Here is a 22,323-nt window from a genome sequence, read left to right as displayed (position 1 = left end):
AAAAAACTTTTCATTGTTTTCCCTTAAAGCGTTAAAAGTTGCACCTGGTGGAGTTTGAAAACAACATCAAACTGCTTCTGTTTCACACAAATGCCGGCACAGACGAGCATGTATGGCTAGAATCGCCCAGAACTCCTGCATCTTCGGAAGCGGAGCTGTGCGGAAAGTTACAAAAAATGTTGTGCACACCGCCACGCGAAACGACGTCGCGCGCACTCAAAGCGAACTTCCGCCAACACCGCGATGACGTCGTATTTGGCGAGCGAACTTCGGACGCGTGGGGTTGCGCAAGATGGCCGGTGAGGAAGCAATGAGGCGTTTATCCTTTCCATTCCCAGGTTTTAACCTAAAATTAAACCTGGTCGTGAGAATATTGTTTGATTATGCATTAGGCATTTTTGTTATCTTTTTTAGCAAAGTCGCTTGTAGTTTTGGTTGGTTTAATTTAAGTTTCTAACTTGACGGCCATTCTTGCACAAGGATGCTTCGGATTGCACAATGAAGCACAAAAGGAAAAATAAGTGCTCTAACGTTACTTCTAATGTCCTTACGGAAGAAATGGAACTTGGCATTCCTGTCGGTGCTGGAGTTGTATCTGCCTCACATTTCATAACTGACCATGAATACAGCCAGCAATGTCCGGATCTCTCTCGGAGTGAGAGTCCAGTCCTCGAGTCAGCGTATGACTCTAACCAAGATACGCCTGTGAAACCTCAGCAAAAGAAATCTCGAGGGGACATTTCGCTGACAGAATTACAAGATAACATAATTGTGGCTTTGACATCTGAAATCAAGGAGAGTGCAGACAATCTCGGAAAATTGATAACCCAAAACAGTGTGTATTGAGGGTCGCGAGAAATCGATTGACTTTGTGTTTGAAGAAGTCAATGCATTGAAAACCGACATGAAAAACTGTAAATCTACTGTGAATCTGAATAATACCAAGATCTCTGAGCTTGAGCAAAAACTGAATGAAACCGAACGATATCAGCGCAGATGGAATCTTCGTCTGTACGGAATCCCTGAACAATCTGATGAAAACATCAAGCTGAAGGTTTCCAACATCTGTGCTGCAGTTGTTCCTGACCCAAGCATGGCGATTCAAGATGACATCTATTAGCGCAGTAAAGTTAGTTTTAGGTTCGATATTCGCTGGACATTCGCTTTCGCATGCCTCTGTTCTATAGAGTCGACAGTCCTACAAAGATACCACTACCACGATTAGTTTTAACAATATGCAACAACTTTATATCAACATGAAAATATAATTTAAAAACTGTATTGTAGCAGCAAATTTAAACCGGAGAAAGCTTTGACGTGCTATATGGGCGTTTGATGCGTAAGGGACCGTCTGACAATTCCACCGACTGGGTTTAAAATGTCCAATGTATTTTAACTTAAAGTGACTTTTAACATTTAAAATAAAACATTGCGAAACTGTAAAGCTTGTATTACTCATAGTGATTTACTACAGGTGGGATTTTGCCTATACCTTCCTTCATATACAGTATGCAGTACAGTACACAATTATGTTCATAAAAAAGCTACTGTAAGTACCCAAATGGCTGTTCAAGGTTGTAGTACATTCCTAGTGTCCAGACTGACTTACTATAGGTAAGTACATTTTGCCGATATCTCCCTTACTATACATACAGTACATAATTATTCTTAGAAAACAATTACTGTAATTCACCAAAAGCGTTTTTTTTTTTTTTTTCATGTTCCAAAAGCTGTTGTACATTCCTAGTGGCCAGACTGACTTACTACAGGTGAAATTTTGCCAGTTTCGTCCTTACTGTATGTACAGTACATAATTATTCTTAGAAAACAATTACTGTAATTCACCAAAAGGGTTTTTTTTATGTTCCAAAGGTTGTAGTATGTTTGTAGTTACAAGACTTACTTACTACACGTGAAATTTTGACAATATCTTCCTTACTGTACATACAGTCAAGTCAAGTCATCTTTATTTATATAGCGATTTTAACAATACAGATTGTGTCAAAGCACTTAACAGTATCAAATTGGAGGATAGAGTGTCAGTAATGTATAATGATAAGATTAAACACTCAATTTTCTAAATTTTCAGTTAAAGGCATTTCATTATTGAATTCAGAGATGTCATTGTCTAGCTCAGTTTAGTTTAAATAGTATCTGTGCAACCAAATCGACGATAATCGCTAGAAATTAAGTGTCCCCAACTGAGCAAGCCAGAGGCGACAGCGGCAAGGAACCAAAACTCCCTCTGTGACAGAATGGAGAAAAAAACCTTGGGAGAAACCAGGCTCAGTCAGGGGGCCAGTTCTCCTCTGGCCAGACGAAAACCCGCAGTTCAATTCCAACCGCAGTCAGATTGTGTAAAGGGCTTATCTGATTCCCATGGTTTTGTCCCGATGGAGCATTTTAATTTATAATTTAATGTATTTGTTATATTTGTGTTTTATTCAATATTTGAAGTTTTCATTTATATGATTTATTCATTTGTAATTGTATTCATAATTGTAATGTATAGTTTAATGCATTTATTGTTTCTGCCTTCAAAACACCCGGTAAAACAGTCACACGATAACGTGCGTCATCACTACGACACACTTTACGGCATTGATACGGCTTTTGTTCACACAGCGCTCGTTCCGGGACTAAACCCGGCAATGTTACTAGGTCCCCAAACCGGGATCGATCCCGGGAATCAATCCCGGGACGTGTTTGCGTTCACACAGAAGACACCCCGGCAATTTTCCGGCAATTTTCTGGGACCAATGTGCAGTGTGAAAGGGGCTAAAGAGAGGTGTGACAATGGGCCCTTTTGGGCTCGTTGAAGACCAGTCGTGCCGCTGCATTCTGAATCATCTGTAAAGGTTTGATTGTGCATGATGGAAGTCCAGCCAGAAGAGCATCGCAGTAGTCCAGCCTAGAAATGACAAGGGCCTGGACAAGAAGTTGTACAGCACGCTCTGTTAGAAAGGGCCTGATCTTTCTGATGTTGTGCAGTGCAAACCTGCAAGATTGAGCAGTTTTTGCAATGTGGTCTTTGAGGGTCAGCTGGTCATCAAAGATTACACCAAGATTTCTGAACGAAGTTGATGGGGTAATTGTAGAAGAACCTAGCTGGATGGTGAAATCATGCTGTAGAGTTGGAATGGCAGGGAAGACAAGAAGCTCAGTCTTTGCCAGGTTGAGCTGTAGGTGATGCTCTTTCATCCATGCCGAGATGTCCGCCAGGCAACCTGAGATCCGTGCAGCTACCGTTGGATCATCTGGTTGAAATGAAAAATAGAGCTGCCTGTCATAGCAATGGTAGGATAAGCCATGTGCCTGTATGATGGGACCTAGTGATGTAGTGTATATGGAGAAGAGGAGGGGTCCAAGAAATGATCCCTGAGGAACCCCAGTGACCAGTTGATGTGCTTTAGATACTTCCCATCTCCAGGCCACCCTGAATGATCTACCAGTGAGATAGGATTCAAACCAGCGAAGTGGAATCCCTGTGATGCCCAGTGATGAGAGGGTGGACAGGAGGATCTGATGATTGACAGTGTCAAAAGCAGCTGATAGATCCAGCAGAATAAGAACTGATGAATCAGCTTTTGCAATCCGCAAGGCTTCAGTGACTGAGAGTAGTGCAGTCTCAGTTGAATGGCCACTCCTGAAACCTGACTGATTAAAATCCAGGTTGTTGTTCTGTGAAATAAACAATGATACCTGGATGAAAACAACTCGTTCGAGGCTTTTCGCTATGAATGTAAGGAGAGAGACAGGTCTGTAGCTGTCTATAAGAGAAGTGTTTTTTGAGCAGTGGGGTTACCTGAGCCTGCTTGAATGCCATGGGGAAGGTGACTGTGAGGAGAGATGTGTTGATGATGTGTGTGAGAACTGGTAAAAGTGTTGGAGAGATTGCTTGGCGAAGGTGTGAGGGGATAGGGTCTAGAGGGCATGTTGTAGGATGGCTGTTTGGATACTGACGGGACAGAAAGAGAAGATGGGAGTTTTATCAATGGATGTGGTTGGTTTGAGGTCCTGTGTGTGTGGAGGTGAGGACTGACTACTGATTGTTCTAGTTTTGTCTGTGAAGAATGTGGCGGAATCATTAGCTGTTATAGAAATGGTGGGAGGTGAAGGAGGGGGACAGAGGAGAGAATTTAATGTTTTGAAGAGATTACGTGTCTCTGGAGCGTTGTTAATCTTGTTGTGGAAATATGAAGATTTGACAGTATGGACTTCAGCAGAGAAAGATGAAAGCAAAGACTGATACATACTCAGGTCTGACGGATCTTTTGATTTACACCATTTTCCCTCTGCTGCCCTGAGTTTGGACCGATGCTCACAAAGAACATCGGATAACCAGGGGTTAGAAGGGGCAGCCCCTGCTGGCCTGGAGGAGAGAGGACAAATATCGTCTAGACAAGAAGTTAAAGTAGAGCATAAAGTGTCAGTTGCTGCATACACATCCAGAAATGGATAGGCGAAGGAAGAGAGGAGGATACTACAGAGGAAAGATGGGAGGGTGAAAGCGAGCGTAGGTTTCGTCTAAAAATAACTGGTATAGGGGTTGGTGGCACACAGGTAGCAAAATGTAATTTAAATGTAATGAAGAAATGGTCAGAGATATGAAGGGGTTGTACCTAAATGTTGTCTGCAATTGTCACGCCCATGGACTGTTTTGTATGTGTTTTCCGTCCCCATGTGCTCCGTGACCCAGTTTCTCCCTTGTCTGATTGTGTTCATTTCATCCAGATGTGTCTCGTAATTAAGCTTGTTACCCCATGTATTTAAGTCAAGGTCTGTGCTGTCTGTCTTTGTCGGGTCTCAAACATTTCGTGTGCGTCTCCTGCCTGATCTGTGTTACCCTGTTGGATTATTAAAGACTCTCGTTTTATGTTATCTCCTCATCTCCTCGTTCCTTGCTCCTCGTTCCTCGCTCCTGACAGTAGCGGATCGTGACAGCAATACAATTGCGTGTGTAAATTAAGTCAAGTTAGTTGCCTGATTTGTGCGTGCTTGTAGTGGTAAGGCATTTGAGATCAAATGAAGCAAGGAGTGAATGGAAGTCTGTAGCATAATGCTTGTCCAGATGAATGTTGAAGTCACCAAAGACTAAAAGTGGACTGCCATCCTCTGGGAATGAGGACAGGAGGCCATCCAGCTCCTCTAGGAAGATGCCTAGAATTTGGCCAGGAGGGTGGTACATTACCACAGCCTAGAGTTTTATAGGAGCTGTTACAGTAATCGCATGAGATTAAAATGAGATATAATTGCATAGGGGAGAGTGGGATGAGTATTTCCAATTGTTTGAAATGAGCAGATCAGTGCCCCCACCCTGGCCAACCTGACGGGGGGTGTGAGAGAAAGAGAGGTTGTTAGATAGAGCGGCTGGGGTTGCTGAGTCTTCTGGAAGAATCCAGGTCTCAGTCAAGCCCAAGATGCTGAGTGTGGATTGTAAAGAAAAAACTGAAATTATCTTCCAGAATCTGGAAGTAAGTTTTAGGAGTTCATTTTTAGTCATCTCCTATCCTGAAAAGTCTCTCTTGCAGAGACTGGACTAAGGACTAAGGGTTCCTGATGGGTTCACACCTAATTCTTCACATTAATTCCTTTGCAGTCAACGTGACTTTTCTTCTCCATCTGCTTTTTTTCTGACCCTGCTGACCCAATGAGCATTTTGCTGTCCAATGGTCATGCCTTAACTTTGCAATTTCTGTAGTGCATTAGTTTTGAATATTTCTCATGGGCATTTAATAATTTTTGAGTTAAATCTCTTTTTTTGCCTCATTTATCAGTAAAAGAAATCCTACCTAATAATTATGCACATCTGAATATATTAAGTTTTTCACTTCCAGCCTTCATGGACAATTATATATCACTTATAAATGATTAATTACAAAATTAATAGTAGTTATTTAGATTGACGTGGTTTGGAATTGGTAAAATGTGCTTGGTAAGAAGATCAGATGATCAACTTGCCTAATAATTATGTACACACTGTACATACACACACACACACACACACACACACACATACATACATAAATATGAATATAAATATAAACAATCTGCTGTAGAATCCAAGGCCACTAGGAGCGTACTATAACCTTTAGAACATGGAAAAAAAAAAAAAAATTGGGTGAATTAGTTTTTAATGAAAATATTTGTGTGCTGTACATACAGTAAGGGTGTTACTGTCAAAATTTCACCTGTAATAAGTCAGTCTTGTAACTACAAACGTACTACAACCTTTGGAATATGAAAAAAACACTTTGTTGAATTACAGTAATTTTTTTAAGAAAATAGTTGTGTACTATACATACAGTAATGGAGATATTGGCAAACTTTCACCTGTAATAAATCAGTCTGGCCACTAGGAATGTACTACAACCTTTGGAACTTAACAAAAACCCTTTTGGTGAGTTACAGTAACTTTTTTCTAAGAATAATTATGGACTGTATGTACAGTAAGGGTGATATTGGCAAAATGTCACCTGTAGTAAGTCAGTCTTGTAACTACAAATGTACTACAACCTTTGTAGCATATAAAAAAAAAAAAACTTTTGGTGAATTATAGTAATTGTTTTCTAAGAATAATTATGTACTGTATGTACACCAATAGAGATATTGGCAAAATTTCACCTGTAGTAAGTAAGTCTGGCCACTAGAAATGTACATCAACCTTTGGAACATGAAAAAACCCTTTTGGTGAATTACAGTAATTGTTTTCTAAGAATAATTATGTACTGAATGTACAGTAAGGGTGATATTGGCAAAATTTCACGTGTAGCATGTCAGTCTTGTAACTACAAATGTACTACAACCTTTGGAACATGAAAAAAACATTTTGGTAAATTAAAGTAATTGTTTTCTAAGCATAATTATGTACTGTATGTACAGTAAGGGAGATATTGGCAAAATTTCACGTGTAGTATGTCAGTCTTGTAACTACAAATGTACTACAACCTTTGGAACATGAAAAAAACATTTTGTAAATTAAAGTAATTGTTTTCTAAGCATAATTATGTACTGTATGTACAGTAAGGGAGATGTTGGCAAAATGTCACCTGTAGTAAGTCAGTCTTGTAACTACAACCTTTGGAACATGAAAAACCCAATTTTGATGAATTACTGTATTTTGTTTTTCTAAAAAAATATTTGTGTACTGTACATACATTAGGGGAGGTATTGTCTAAGGCGACATATTGGCTAAATATTTTCAGTCAGTTTGCCCATAAGTCATGTACTATGGCTTTGTAAACATAATTTGTATTAATTATTGGACATTTGTTACTGAGAGGTAAATTTGCAGACGGTCCCTAAAGCAGCCTAAGTGAATATCCAGCGAATATCAAACCTAAAACTAACTTTACCACGCTATCAGAATTGCGCATCATCTGGGAAAGCTGGACAACAGGCCAAGACCGGTGATTATTCGCTTTGCGAAAAGATCTACGCGGGATCTGGTGTGGAGACAAGCAAAACACTCCGATTACCTCAGGAACCACAAGCTGAGATCCACCGAAGATTTGACTCAGGCAGACAGGATGCTAAGGATGAAACTGTGGCCATTGGTGGAAGCTGCTAGAAAGGAAGGGAAAAGAGCGTTCTTTGTCGGTGGGCGGGCGTTTGTTGATGGGAAAGCCGTGCGTCCACCACCCTGAAGATGCAGACTTACAGCATATTGCTGTTATAAGTTCTTTCTCTTCATCTGATGCCAAAGAATGACTGTATATTGTTTGAAGTAATGTTCATATGTTTATGGCTGGGTTAATAATTACATTGTTCACTTATTCTTGTTGGGAATGGAAAATTGCAAGTTGTTCCTGTTCCTTCTACTCATTGTTACTTTTCTTTTATGTCATTTTCTTTAATTACTCTTAATGCCAGGGGTTTGAGGTTAAATGTTAAACGTAAGGCTTTGTTTTTATTTGCTAAGCAGCAAAAATCTGACTTTTGTTTTTTTCAAGACGTTCATTCAACTCCCAATTATGTTAGTTTTTGGAAAGTACAATGGGGTAATGATATTTGGTTTGCACATCTGAGCACTCAGCAGGAGTAGCAATTTTGAAAAGTAGGTTTTCAGGAGATATTTTATATTCTGATGCAGACACTCTTGGTCATTACATTCTTTTAGTTGAAAAATTTGATCTTTTGACTATAATTCTAGTTAATTTTTATGGGTACAACTCTAAAAGTGAAAATGATGACTTATTTGATACATTAGAAATTCGCTTAACACATTGTTTATTCAAATTCCCAAATTCATTTATATTAACTGGCGGTGATTTTAATATTACTTTAGACAATTCCCTTGACAGATGGCCTCCTCGTTCTCCAACTTCTTCCAATATCAGACTTAAGGCCTTTATGCAGAAATTTGGTAAAAATACATTTGGAGGGAGAAATTCCCTAATTTAATATCTTTTACATGGAACAATAAGGCATGTACTGCCATGTCTTGTATTGATTATTGGCTAGCTTCTTGTAGCTTACAGAAAGAAAACATTTTAATTAACATTCTACCTATGCCACTGACAGACCATAAAGCAGTTTCTATTAATGTTGGCCTACGATCTTTTTTCCAACAACTATTATAACTCTTACTGGAAACTTAATAATTCAATTCTGGACAACGAATCTGTTAAGGTGACCATTCGCAGATTGATTGCGCATTATTGGAATTTAGCTCAACTGAGTAGTGATTATTGTAATAACTGTGAATTACTGAATTAGCCTCTATATTTTCCGTTAGAATTAAAAAGACATTAGACTTAATTATTGATGATATTGGTTTCATGAGGAAGAGACATATTTCAAATAATATTTGTTTAGTTTTAGATTTCATCGATTATCCCTGTCACGGGATGGGAGAGACGAAGACTCAAATGCTGGCAAAAGGAATTTTCTTTATTTACAAATTACAAAATAAACCAAAACACAAATGAAACCACCCCGAAGGGGAAAAAGCCAGAGTAAACACAACCACTGAAAACAAGACATACATAAGTCACAGGCATACCTGGCACAAAAGTGAGACAAACGAGCCCCGAACAGAAAACACAGGAAGCCTAAATAGGGACGGCAATCAGGAAAACAGCTGGGGCAAATTAATCAATAATGAGGTGAGTGGAGTTTGGGGAATAGAATCCAGGAGACAGTGACCTCTTGTGGTGAGAGGGAGAAACGCAGGACCCGGACTCCTGACAATCCCCACCTTTATTCAGATAAGAGCTTCATTCTTTTTTTAGACTTCCATGATAAGGCATTTGATACTGTTGAACATCATTTTATTTTTTCAGCCCTTAAAAAATCTGGTTTCTGTAATTATTTTATTAAGACTATTAAAACTTTATACTTCAATGGTAACTGTTCAATCAAACTGCGTGCTGGCACCTCACCCAGATTTAATCTTAATCGTGGTATCAGACAGGGATGCCCTATTTCTCCCTATCTGTTCTTACTCTGTTCACAACTATTTGCTGATTCTATTAAACAGAATACTTTAAGAGGAATTACAGTTGCAGATAACATCATCACCATTAGCCAATTAGCAGATGACACCACTCTTTTTTAAAAAGATGCAGGGGAAATACCCAAAGCTATTAATATTATCCATATATTCTCTAAAGCTTCAGGTCTTCATTTGAATATTAATAAGTGTGAATTAATGTCTCTTAAGCAGTGCGATTTACCATCTATTTGTGGTATCCCTATAAAAATGAAGTCACATATTTAGGTATAAAGATTGTAAAGGATGAAGAAAGAAGATGTGAGCTAAATTGCTCCCCTATTATTGATAAGACGAAGAAAAAGTTAAATCAGTGGTTACTAAGAGATTTATCTTTGAGGGGGAGAGCATAGGGCATCTCAAGGCTAACATATACAGCTCTTTCTCTAGCAGTCAACAATAATATTTGCAAGACTGTTGATAATATGCTTTTCAATTTTTTGTGGAAAAATAAAACCCATTATATTAAGAAATCTGTGGTTATGAACACAACTGAAAATGGAGGTTTGAACTTCTTAGATTTTACCTTAATTATACTTTTAAAGTAAACTGGATCAAACAATTAAAAAAAAAAACTAGTATATGGAACATTATTCCTCATTGCATTTTTTTCACAGGTTGGAGGTCTTCAGTTTCGTTTGCTTTGTAACTACAGCATTTCTAAACTTCCTTTAAAGTTATCCAATTTTCACAAACAAATGCTTCTCTACTGGAATTTAATTTATAAACATAATTTCTCACCTAATAGATGTTTTATGTGGAATAATAATAAGCTTATTTTATATAAATCTAAAACACTGTTTTTTGAAAATTGGTTTTCTAATGATATAGTTTTGGTGAGCCAACTTTTCAACCAAGAAGGCCTTCTGTTAACTTATTCAGAATTTTTGTCTAAATTTAAAATCCCAATCACACCTAAAGAATATGCTGTAGTTATGGATGCTATCCTCTCTGGGTTAAAAATGCTTTGTAAAAATACATGTCCCCAATCTTCTCTGCAGTCTTTAGATCCTGTTGACACTGCTGTTGGTCGAGTTTGTTTTTCTTCTTCCTCTGTTAAACACAATAATCGTCAGGCTCTTTTTCAAAGGGATGTTGTCTCTAGACCTCCTATTGTAACTTTCTGAAATAGCTGTGTTGATGGTTTGATATAGCATAAAATCTGGAAATTACCTCATAAATATTTAATCACAAATAAAGTAAAATAAATTTCTTTCAAACTCATTTATAAATATTACCCCAGTAACTATTTTCTTGTAAACAGATTTAACTGTGATATTGATACACTATGTACATGTTGTGGTCTACATACAGAAACGTGTTTTCATTTTATTTTGGAGTTGTCCTTACTCAGCCAATTTTTGGTCAGATTTCTGCTCATTTGTTAGAGATCATATCATGACCAGCTTTCAACTTTGTTTTGAAAATGTTTTGTTTGTTTTTTTCACTTACAACATGTAATTTCAAGTTTGACGAATTTTATTTGATTAATTTATTACTTTTGCTGGCAAAGTTTAGTATACATAAATGCAAGTACGGCAATTATAAACTATTGTTTCTCATTTTGAAATCAGAAGTTAAGCAATACCTAAAATCTATTTATAATCTGATAAACAAGAAAGCTGTTAAGTGTATTAATGTAGGCTATGTAAACATTTCCATGTTTTTATGTAATTTGATTTATTTTGATTTATTTTTTTACATTTTCTTTCTATTTCATTGTAATTTTGTATTTCTTTTTGTTTTTGTTCACCCCCTGGCTACTGTAAAATGCTGAATTTGAGTGATTCGATAAAAAAAACAAAAAAAATAAATAAACTTGCGGATGCCTCGAGTATGAATCAGCCTTTATAATCCTCTGAACGCGCACACTAGATGATTCGACCAGACCGTGAGACGCACACTTGAAGATAGTGATTCCCTTTCATAGGTCACTTCAATGCTGCGGTGACGTCACCGTATGGGAACACCCTTTGGTGTGACGAATGTCTGAAGCCCTGTACCATCCCGCCAATCCTATTGGCCAAATAGAGCTTGGCACCGCCTTATGCATGCTCAGATTTCATTTCCTTCAGAAAAGCGAAAGTGAATTTTCTGTGCCCTAGAAAGCATCCTGCATTCTCAGCGATATTTTTATTTCCCGAGCAGTGTTAACTGCTCTTTGCGGATGCGATGAGTCATCGGAAATGTAAGGAACCGTGTAGCAGGTTTATCACGGCGGGGGACACTCATGACAGGTGCGTTGTGTGCCTGGGCCTGCATCGGCGCTTAGCGGCCTGTCGACATGTCCCCACTGTGACAGCCTGCGACTGAAGGTTCTGTGCTCCAAGGTAGAAGTTTTCTCCTAGGTCGCCTCCGCGTCCAATCCCTGCTGTGTCGCTTCTGCGGTTGCTGAGGCGCCGCACAAGGCGATGGCTTGGGGCGACGCGTGCGACCCAGACCATGAGGACAGTGCTGCGCTGGAGTTTTCTCCATTTCGCTCGCTCTCCCCCACTCGAGTGCAAGAGGTTGGTGGAAACTTCGTAGAGCCCATTGTTTTCGCCAACAAGGATCTACGGCCCGCCCTGGAGGCCTACAGTACAGTCTCCTTCGGCTGCAGGCTGTACGACGACGATGTTTTGTCCACCGCAGCCTCAGAATCGGAGGATTAACTAGCCGACACATGTGGATCTCTCCCTCCTAGCGGACAGGAGAGACGCAGCTCCCCGTCCTACAGCGAGCTGTTAGACGTGGTCACTCGCGCGGTGGATAAGCTGGGTTTCTGCCAGCTGATTCCACGCAGGCCCAGGGAAATAGAGTGACGTCAGCCGCCGGCGGCGCACCCATGCTCATCGTCCTCACACCGCCAACGGGGCGCCCCGCGAGAAGAGCCATCACCTATGGCACCCCCTCGTAAGGATTGGGGTCCTACGGCTTATCCACCATCGGGGATTGTGCCCTCCACTAGAGAGCACTGTTGGACCGCTAAAGCGTATCCAACCCTCTCACTGCAGTCCATAGGCTCAAACATTGACTGTCTCGAGCAGCATTGGAGCGAGCCACCACTCCGAGCGCCCCCTCAAACTATCTGCACGCTTCAGCCTTTCAGGGTTCGAGGGACGGCCCAAGGGTCTGGCAAGGACGGCCCGTTTATGACGGCCCACAAAGCTGCCGCTTTGTTGCCAGCAGCGAGGCCCGATATGCATCCTGTCGGAATGAATCTTGCCGTAAACACGCTTCAGGATCCTATACAACGAAACACAGCGACCTTGACACATGCACTTCCCGTTCTTACGGATGCCGTGAGTTTTCCATGCTTGGAAATTCTAACGCATGTGGAGACATCACGGCCGCAGACGGAGGTCTTGAGGCCATTAAAGGATTTTTGAGCCGTGTGGGAAGGCTTGCCTGACATTCCGCAATGGGTATTACGCACAATTTGTTACGGATACACCATTCAGTTTCGAAAAGGCCTGCCTCCTTTCCGCGGGATTCTTCCTACGATTGTGAATTCAAAAGAAACTGCAGTGCTGCAACAAGAGGTGTAATCTCTGCTGAGGAAAGGGGCTATAGAAAAAGTACACCCCTCTCAGACAGAGTCAGGTTTTTACAGCCGATATTTTGTTGTGCCCAAAAAAGATGGCGGTTTACGACCAATAATGGATTTACACCCTTTGAATCTTGCACTCGGAACAAGCAAATTCAAGATGTTGACAGTAAAATCTATTCTGTCTCAGATTCAACCAAACGACTGGTTTGTCACTATTTTTCTTGATTATCACTTGATTTTTGGACAAAAAAAATCTCTTGCGACAAGCCGCGAATCGGGCCACACCCCCCGATCTTTCTGGGGTGCAAATCGGCCTTAAAATCCTCTATTGTGTGGCCAGCCTAAGTAGGGCTGGGTATGGAGTTTGATACTTTTTAGGCACCAACCGAATTGCCTCGATACCCTCGCGTATCGAAAAACGTCTTGTCGTTCGGTACCAGATTTCGATACCTAAGGGGTTAACCTCATCGTCTGTGAGCCAATAAGCCTGCAGCACTAGGTGTGTTCGGCTAGAAGCGACACAGCGCAGATTGATCAATGTTTGACATCCACGAGAGCGATTCGAAAGCGTACGGAGTAGTCTGCTCTCAGTGCACAAGATGGCAACGCGAGTGTGTGCATACTTACTTCCGGTCTTGCGAGATTCACATTTACTGTAAGGGAAACTTATACAAAACTTGGCTAGATAGATATAATTAATGTTTTTCAAATTAAATAGTGGATAGTGGTATATCAAAGACAATTAAGAGAAAACATCCTCCCTACATTATTTCGTACCTCTGTGTGGAAATTCATCAAGATAAAAAGTGGAGATAGTTTCATTCTTACTTGATAATGCGGTTCGGCGTCAGTGGTTAAAGGGGTCATATGATGCGATTTCAAGTTTTCCTTTCTCTTTGGAGTGTTACAAGCTGATGTGCATAGATAAGATCCCTGAAGTTGCAAAGACTAAAGTCTCAAAACCAAAGAGATATTCTTTAGCAAAGTTAAGACTCTGCCACGCCCCCCTAAAACGGCTCATTCAAACACGCCCCCACATGTCTACGTCACAATGTGGAAATATTTGCGTAATGCCGCCCAAATGTTTACGCAAAGAAAGAAGGCGTGGTTTCAGTAACTGCTGTAGTGTTGATGCAGCAATGACAGGGAGACACCGTGTGTTTCTATGCGAAAGCAAAAACACTTTATTTGGCCTTCCGAAAGTCGATGCATTTAGGAATTATTAAGATTACTTACAACAGAACAGCAAGTCAAGTCAAGTCACCTTTATTTATATAGTGCTTTTAACAATACAGATTGTGTCAAAGCACTTAACAGTATCAAATTGGAGGATAGAGTGTCAGTAAAGATTAAACACTCAATTTTCAGTTAAAGGCATTTCATTATTGAATTCAGAGATGTCATTGTCTAGCTCAGTTTAGTTTAAATAGCATGTGTGCAATCAAATCGACGATAATCGCTAGAAATTAAGTGTCCCCAACTGAGCAAGCCAGAGGCGACAGCGGCAAGGAACCAAAACTCCCTCTGTGACAGAATGGAGAAAAAAAAACCTTGGGAGAAACCAGGCTCCGTCGGGGGGCCAGTTCTCCTCTGGCCAGACGAAACCCGCAGTTCAATTCCAACCCCAGCCATGTCAGATTGTGTAAAGGGCTCAACCCAGATGTTATCACAACGCATTTTATGGACGACCGTTTCGTGAACCTAGGAGAGTAGGTACAGTAATTTTGACTTTGCTATGACAATCTGGCACTTCTGAATCAGCGACTGAATGTTTTTCTATTAGTTTAAGTATTTGCTATTGACTGTTCAAATGCAGAGTTGCGCGTCATGTGTGTGTGTGTGCGCGCGCACGTGTGAGAGAGAGAGAGGGTCACAGCGGAGTGTACAGCACTTCAGCTATATTAACCGCGACTTGTGTGCAAACACATAAGAGCATCATCACTGTGTCTGTCACGCGACTCTGTTCCCCTCTCGGGCTTGAACTGATGGTAAAACTAAGGACATTATTAACTGTCTTTACTTTTATTTTGAAAGCTGAAACTCGCGATTATGGAAAGAGGCGTTATATTTTCGACAAGTGGTTGTGGTGTTCGGCCAATCACAATGCACTGTGTCAGATGGCCAATCAGAGCAGACTGCGCTTGTCGGAAGGAGGGACTTTGTAGAAAACGAAGCGTTTGAGAGAGGCGGGGCATAGAGGACCTACAATAATGTACAGTATTTGAAAAATAATGTGTTTTTTGAACATTAAAGCATGTCAACATATTCTGTTACACCAAATACACAAAATAATGATCTTTTAAAAAGCATCACATGACCCCTTTAAAGTTAGTCAGTCTATGGGGATCTCTTCATTCAAACACACACCACTCAAATGTGCAATACTGTACATTTTCGAGAGTTGATTTTGTTCTGACTGCTATTTCAGGGGTGCAAACTTGTCAGGGGTGAAAAAGGTGACAAACCAAACTAACAGCTGACGGGCTAAACGCGATGTCTTCTCCGGCTGTTACAGGCTGACACTTAGCTATGGCTTAGCGTTGCCTCCACTTGAGCTGATTGATACTAATATTACTGTACATTAAACGGTATGCTTTACTTGTAGGTCGAACAGTTCTCAACTCGACTTCATGTCAGAGAAATAGCTTACTGATATGTGCGACAAATTTTAAGGTCGAGACTGAGGAGCATTTTGCAAAGGGTAGCTAACTAATATAGCGATAACGTAACTTAAAATCTTCATAGCTACTGCAACAGCAGCCTCATGCAAACAAAACAAAAAAAAATGTAATCACCATTTATACGGCAAGACCATAATTTACAGCCAACCAGATACAAATGCACTCCGTCCTGCTCTACAGCGAACTTAATTTAGCTAGCTACAAACAGGCTTATCTAACCACCAACATAGCCCAATTACTTAAAAAAAAAAGTTGCTTGCCGTTAGCTTGTTCCTTCACATTTTACATAGCCTCTGGAAATATGGACAGTTGCCTACAGCATCTAAACCCTGCTGAAAAAATAATAGAAACCATTACAAAAAATGTTATGGTTTTACTGGTTATAATGGGAATTGTATTGGTTTTAATGGATCTCTATGGGTCTCTACTGGTAATTTTTTTCCTTCTATTGGTAGCGTGTTATGTCTAGTGGATACCATTAAGGTAAAAACAAACAATGGAAACCATCACAGAAGTTGTAATGGTCTCCACTACAAAAACCATTAAAAACATTACAAACCATCAACTGTTAACCAATAAAACCAGTACATTTAATGGTTTCTAGTGTGTTTTGGGACATTTTCCATTATGATTTAATGGTTTTAACAAGCCACCAATAGAAGACAACAATTTACAATTACAGTTTCCATTAAAACTAATACAATTCACATTACACCCATTATTCTATTTTAGATTCAGATTTTTTTCTTTATTTTCTTTACAATTATCACAGTACAACCAAATAGATTTAATATAGATATATTTTTTAAATATATATAGATAATATACAGGTGCATCTCAATAAATTAGAATGTCGTGGAAAAGTTCATTTATTTCAGTAATTCAACTCAAATTGTGAAACTCGTGTATTAAATAAATTCAAAGCACACAGACTGAAATAGTTTAAGTCTTTGGTTCTTTTAATTGTGATGATTTTGGCTCACATTTAACAAAAACCCACCAATTCTCAACAAATTAGAATATGGTGACATGCCAATCAGCGTGTCTAAAGGAAAATATAATTTTTATGCAGATGACACTGTACTGTATTGCTCAGCACCCACCGCAGACCAAGCCCTCTCCCAGTTACAACTTGATTTTAACACGCTTCAACAGAATCTTTATGATTTTAAACTTGTTTTAAATCCTGAAAAAACCAAAAGTTATGCTTTTTTCAAATTCGAAATCCAAATTAAATCTGCCTTCAATCCTCACTTCCCAGGGTATGAAGATTGAATGTGTTTCTAAATACAGATATCTTGGTATTTTAATAGATGAATCTCTTTCTTTTACCTTTCAAATTCAGCAGCTAACAAAAAGATTAAAACTTAAACTAGGGTTTTATTTCAGAATCAGATCCTGCCTTTCGTTTGAATCTAGAAAAAGGCTGGTTGCTGCTACTTTTATGTCTATACTTGACTATGGTGATGTCTTATACATGCATGCTTCGTCTCAAAGTTTGCATGCACTGGACACTGTATACCATGGAGCTCTGAGGTTCATCACTGGTTTTAAAGTCCTCACTCACCACTGTGAACTGTATGAACGTGTTGGATGGCCTTCTCTATCAACGCGGAGACTTCAACACTGGTATATCTTCGTATATAAGGCTATCTTAGGTCTACTTCCATCCTATCTTCTGACCTACATCAGTGTAAATAATATCGGGACTTACAATCTTCGTTCCCAGGATTTTTTCCTTTTGTCTGTTCCAAAGGTTAGAACTGAGCTTGGAAAAAAGGCGTTTAAGTATTCTGCTCCCTCTACATGGAACAAGTTACAGAAATCCATGAAACTCAATAAGTTGGTCTCATTGGTCGTTTTTAAAAGGATGTTAACTGACTTGGAGGCAGCCACATCTGGCTGTAGATGTTTTGCCTGATGTGTTAAGGATTGTGGTTGACTTTAAAGGGTTTGCTATTTCAGTTGTTTTGTGTTATTATTTTTGTGTATTTTATGTTTGTATGTATGTATGGTTGTACTGCTGCCTGTCTTGGCCAGGACACTCTTGAAAAAGAATCTCATCCTGGTTAAATAAAGGTAAAATAAAATTAAAAAAATAAATAAATAAACTCAAAACACCTGCAAAGGTTTCCTGAGCCTTCAAAGTGGTCTCTCAGTTTGGTTCACTAGGCTACACAATCATGGGGAAGACTGCTGATCTGACAGTTGTCCAGAAGACAATCATTGACACCCTTCACAAGGAGAGTAAGCCACAAACATTCATTGCCAAAGAAGCTGGCTATTCACAGAGTGCTGTATCCAAGCATGTTAACAGAAAGTTGAGTGGGAGGAAAAAGTGTGGAAGAAAAAGATGCACAACCAACCGAGAGAACCGCAGCCTTATGAGGATTGTCAAGCAAAATCGATTCAAGAATTTGGGTGAACTTCACAAGGAATGGACTGAGGCTGGGGTCAAGGCATCAAGAGCCACCACACACAGACGTGTCAAGGAATTTGGCTACAGTTGTCGTATTCCTCTTGTTAAGCCACTCCTGAACCACAGACAACGTCTTACCTGGGCTAAGGAGAAGAAGAACTGGACTGTTGCCCAATGGTCCTTTTCAGGTTCTCTTTTCAGATGAGAGCAAGTTTTGTATTTCATTTGGAAACCAAGGTCCTAGAGTCTGGAGGAAGGGTGGAGAAGCTCATAGCCCAAGTTGCTTGAAGTCCAGTGTTAAGTTTCCACAGTCTGTGATGATTTGGGGTGAAATGTCATCTGCTGGTGTTGGTCCATTGTGTTTTTTGAAAACCAAAGTCACTGCACCCGTTTACCAAGAAATTTTGGAGCACTTCATGCTTCCTTCTGCTGACCAGCTTTTTAAAGATGCTTATTTCATTTTCCAGCAGGATTTGGCACCTGCCCACACTGCCAAAAGCACCAAAAGTTGGTTAAATGACCATGGTGTTGGTGTGCTTGACTGGCCAGCAAACTCACCAGACCTGAACCCCATAGAGAATCTATGTGGTATTGTCAAGAGGAAAATGGGAAACAAGTGACCAAAAAATGCAGAAGGCCACTGTCAAAGAAACCTGGGCTTCCATACCACCTCAGCAGTGCCACAAACTGATCACCTCCATGCCACGCCAAATTGAGGCAGTAATTAAAGCAAAAAGAGCCCCTACCAAGTATTGAGTACATATACAGTAAATGAACATACTTTCCAGAAGGCCAACAATTCACTAAAAATGTTTTTTTTAATTTTTTTTATTGGTCTTATGAAGTATTCTAATTTCTTGAGATAGTGAATTGGTGGGTTTTTGTTAAATGTGAGCCAAAATCATCACAATTAAAAGAACCAAAGACTTAAACTACTTCAATCTGTGTGCATCGAATTTATTTAATACACGAGTTTCACAATTTGAGTTGAATTACTGAAATAAATGAACTTTTCCCCGACATTCTAATTTATTGAGATGCACCTGTAAATAGATTTGTCATTTAATAATGACTCATAAATAAACTTTTTTGCTTACTCTTCAGTTATGTTTTATAATGTGAAGGCATTAAGCTTAGCTTTAGACTAATAAGGACTCTCTATTCAAGATCCAGTTTAACAGGCTTACACTCTTAAAAATATCCAAAGAACCTCTCCATTGCACAAAAGGTTATTTGCAGCAAAGGTCCTTTAGACTATAAAACACATCTCTTCCATCTTTATTTGACCCTCTAACAATATAGCACTCTCTATTCTTAATCTGTTCATAAAAAAACTTGTCCCTTTTAAACGTGCACTATTCATTTACTGCTTGTTTTCTTTAAAAAAGAAAAAAAGAAAAACAACTAACACTAGCTTTTCTAATCTTTTTGTATTCTGTCTGTTTTCTTTTTATTTATTATATAATTTAAAAAACCTTGCTACATGTACTGCGTTAAGCTAACTGAGACTTGTTACAGCACTTGCATATCATTGCTCTTTTGTTGGTGGAGATATGCAAATCACCCTGTTTTGTTTACTACACACAGACTGAAGCACCCGTGATGCTCGCGGTGATTTCAGCGTCTGCCGTCTCACTAAATGAGGACATAAACGCATGAACAACATCCCCAGAACTGCTCTGAGAGTCACTTCATGAGCATTTTACCGTTTGATTTGAGTAAAACTAGCTTCATATCATTTACACATAGAACTGTCAAGGTATTCACGGCAACCCACCAAAATAAAAGTTTGGTTTAACTTGGAAGTCACTGCGGCAGAAATATATTACTATTGTTCAGCAGAATGTACATACTGCTACTATTAAAATTTAATTTTTTTAAGTTATGATCACACATTTCTTCCATGTTTTAATTTTAATAGTATACCTTTGTTTGCCAAAATAAATTAATAAAGTTTGATTTTCAATAATTTAAAGATAAATGAAATTAATGTTTTATGCCTTCATTTGAAAACCAGACACAGAACACAGAATTTCTGAGGAAAAAGAAAACATTTCATAAGGCTATTTTAAGAATACATTTGAATAAACTAAGTTGTTTTTATGCATTCAAATAATTAGACATACTACAACACAGAATTTAATAACAATAAAACATATGGTGAAAGAAAATAAAACAAAAAATAAATAAAAAAGATTTTCATTTTCTTGAACTCTTTAACAACCTAGAATAAATTAATAGAAATGACGATTCTGTCTGAGCTATTCATTTTAAAACGAACACGCACTAGTGTAAACGTAGCCTAACAGATGTGTAAACTGAAAACTATTTGCACTGATTTATTGTGTTGGATATATTTTGTTCCTTTGTGCAGTGGCTCAGGAGATGAGGCTTTGAGTCTGTATAAATGTCAACAAGCTGAAAAAATAAAACCAAAGTTTTTTGAGATAATGTAATCTTGTTGAAACCGATTTCATAAAATTGGTATCAAAAAAAGTATCGTTCAGGAACCGGTATCAAACTCAAGGTATCGATATCGAAAATTTTTGAACGATACCCAGCCCTAGTGCTAAGCACTTTTTCACGTCAAAGACCTTTTTATAAATGTGAACACTGGTGTGGATTTTAACGTACAAACGTTTCATAAATGAGGCCCCTGGTTATGGAGCAGGCATGGACCAATCCTCTCTGGTGGTTTGAGTTCAATCTGAGGACACCGTCTCAACAGAAAAGCGAAAGCCAGTCGCTTGTGCCTTTTAATCATTTCACCCTTTCGGCAGAGAGAAAGACATTCATTACGCTTTGACCTCTTAGAGGTCTGCATTTGTAAGAGGTCAAAGGAGAACCATTGAGCAAGATGACTCTCGTAAATCGAACTTTATAGGCCAAACACAATAGGCTTTTGCTGTTGCTGAGGTGACCATTTCTAATGACTTGAGCTGCATTTTCAAGGCTGAAAGCTTCCTAGATTACATTTTGTCAAGCATTTTATCCTAATTTAATGTAAGGTTATCAATGCTGCAACAATCTGAGAGAAAATATTAAAAACGGCAGTAATCACACTAGGCACACTAGATATTTTGTTTATGGTTTGTAGGCTGATAAGACATCGTTCTCAAAAGTTTCAAAATACTAATAATTTCTGTAGTGGTAAAACATTTTTACAGTATATACCTTTAAAGAATGGTGTTTTTTTCTTAATAGCAGACCACTCTTATGTTTGTATGCATGTCAGGAAACTACAAAACCACTAATCTGTGTGAAGGAACATTGGAATCACTCTTTGACCTCCATGAGCATTTGATTTATAATATTAGTGATTCAAGTGATGTTGTGCAGGGGTAGTTCAGATTTACACCATCCATTACTATACACATTAACTGCAATTGGTCAGTACTGTAAATATTCTGTAATGTTAATGCACACCATCATTTCAGTTTTAACAGGTGTAATTTATAGAACCAAGCTATTGTTTTAACCTGTCTGATTTTTAAGATTGAAGTACTGACCATGAGGCAGGTGACTTCAGCAGCTTTCGAAGAGCATTTATGCATAATTCTGGGTTGCAGTGCTGAAGAACCTTTTCAACAAGTTCACCTTTGTCCTCCTGAGCAAGGTCAACAAGAATTTGCAATGCAGAGGACACATGATCAATGTCTGGACATAGAAGCCAGGTCAAGGCATTTCCATTATGGCATGGAGCTGGACAGCATGCTGTTGATGTCATCCTTCAAAACACCCTATTATACAAACAAACAAATTACGTAGTAAGAGGAGAAAAGTAACAGTTATTCTCACACTGCCTGAGAAATGTACTGTGGCAATATCATGACACAGTAATGACATCGTATGTTAATACTGTTACCTAATAACAGTATTAGTTTCATTACATTATACGCTAATGCCTTTAAAAATGTACTGTCATATGATAATATTATGGTTATTTGATATATATAATTATTTACATTACGTTACTCTACAAAGAATAGCATGGAAATCAGTTAAGCACCACTACCGAAATTCATGTACCCTTTATACTTACGTGGCAATGGGAAAAATAACATGGTATTATGAACATGTAGATGTCACAGTACCATGTACAAAATAACAACAACGACGACAGCTAGTAGTACCCTATGAGTAGTTCCATGTCCAACAAATTTAGTGATTTGTGGAAAACGTTTTTTTTTTTTTTTAAGAA

General features: G+C 38.9%; 1 protein-coding gene across 3 annotated transcripts in view; it reads right to left on the bottom strand.

Annotated features, from left to right (window-relative positions):
• LOC131541053 (uncharacterized) overlaps window positions 1–22,323 on the bottom strand; it is a 40,341-nt gene that overhangs the window by 17,800 nt on the left and 218 nt on the right. The window contains exons 1-2 of one of the 3 annotated variants that reach the window (XM_058776543.1): window positions 22,165–22,252; window positions 21,632–21,862 (exon numbers count right to left, since the gene is read on the bottom strand). In XM_058776543.1, coding sequence (XP_058632526.1) covers window positions 21,632–21,849 — 218 coding nt within the window. In that variant the 5' untranslated portion in view covers window positions 21,850–21,862; window positions 22,165–22,252. Of the gene's footprint in view, window positions 1–44; window positions 1,359–21,631; window positions 21,863–22,164; window positions 22,253–22,323 lie in introns of those variants that run through there. The other 2 variants (XM_058776544.1, XM_058776545.1) reach the window with 2 other exon arrangements.

Source organism: Onychostoma macrolepis, chromosome 05 (assembly GCF_012432095.1).
Source record: "Onychostoma macrolepis isolate SWU-2019 chromosome 05, ASM1243209v1, whole genome shotgun sequence".
NCBI lineage: Eukaryota > Metazoa > Chordata > Actinopteri > Cypriniformes > Cyprinidae > Onychostoma > Onychostoma macrolepis.
This window is presented reverse-complemented; position numbering and strand designations above follow the sequence as displayed.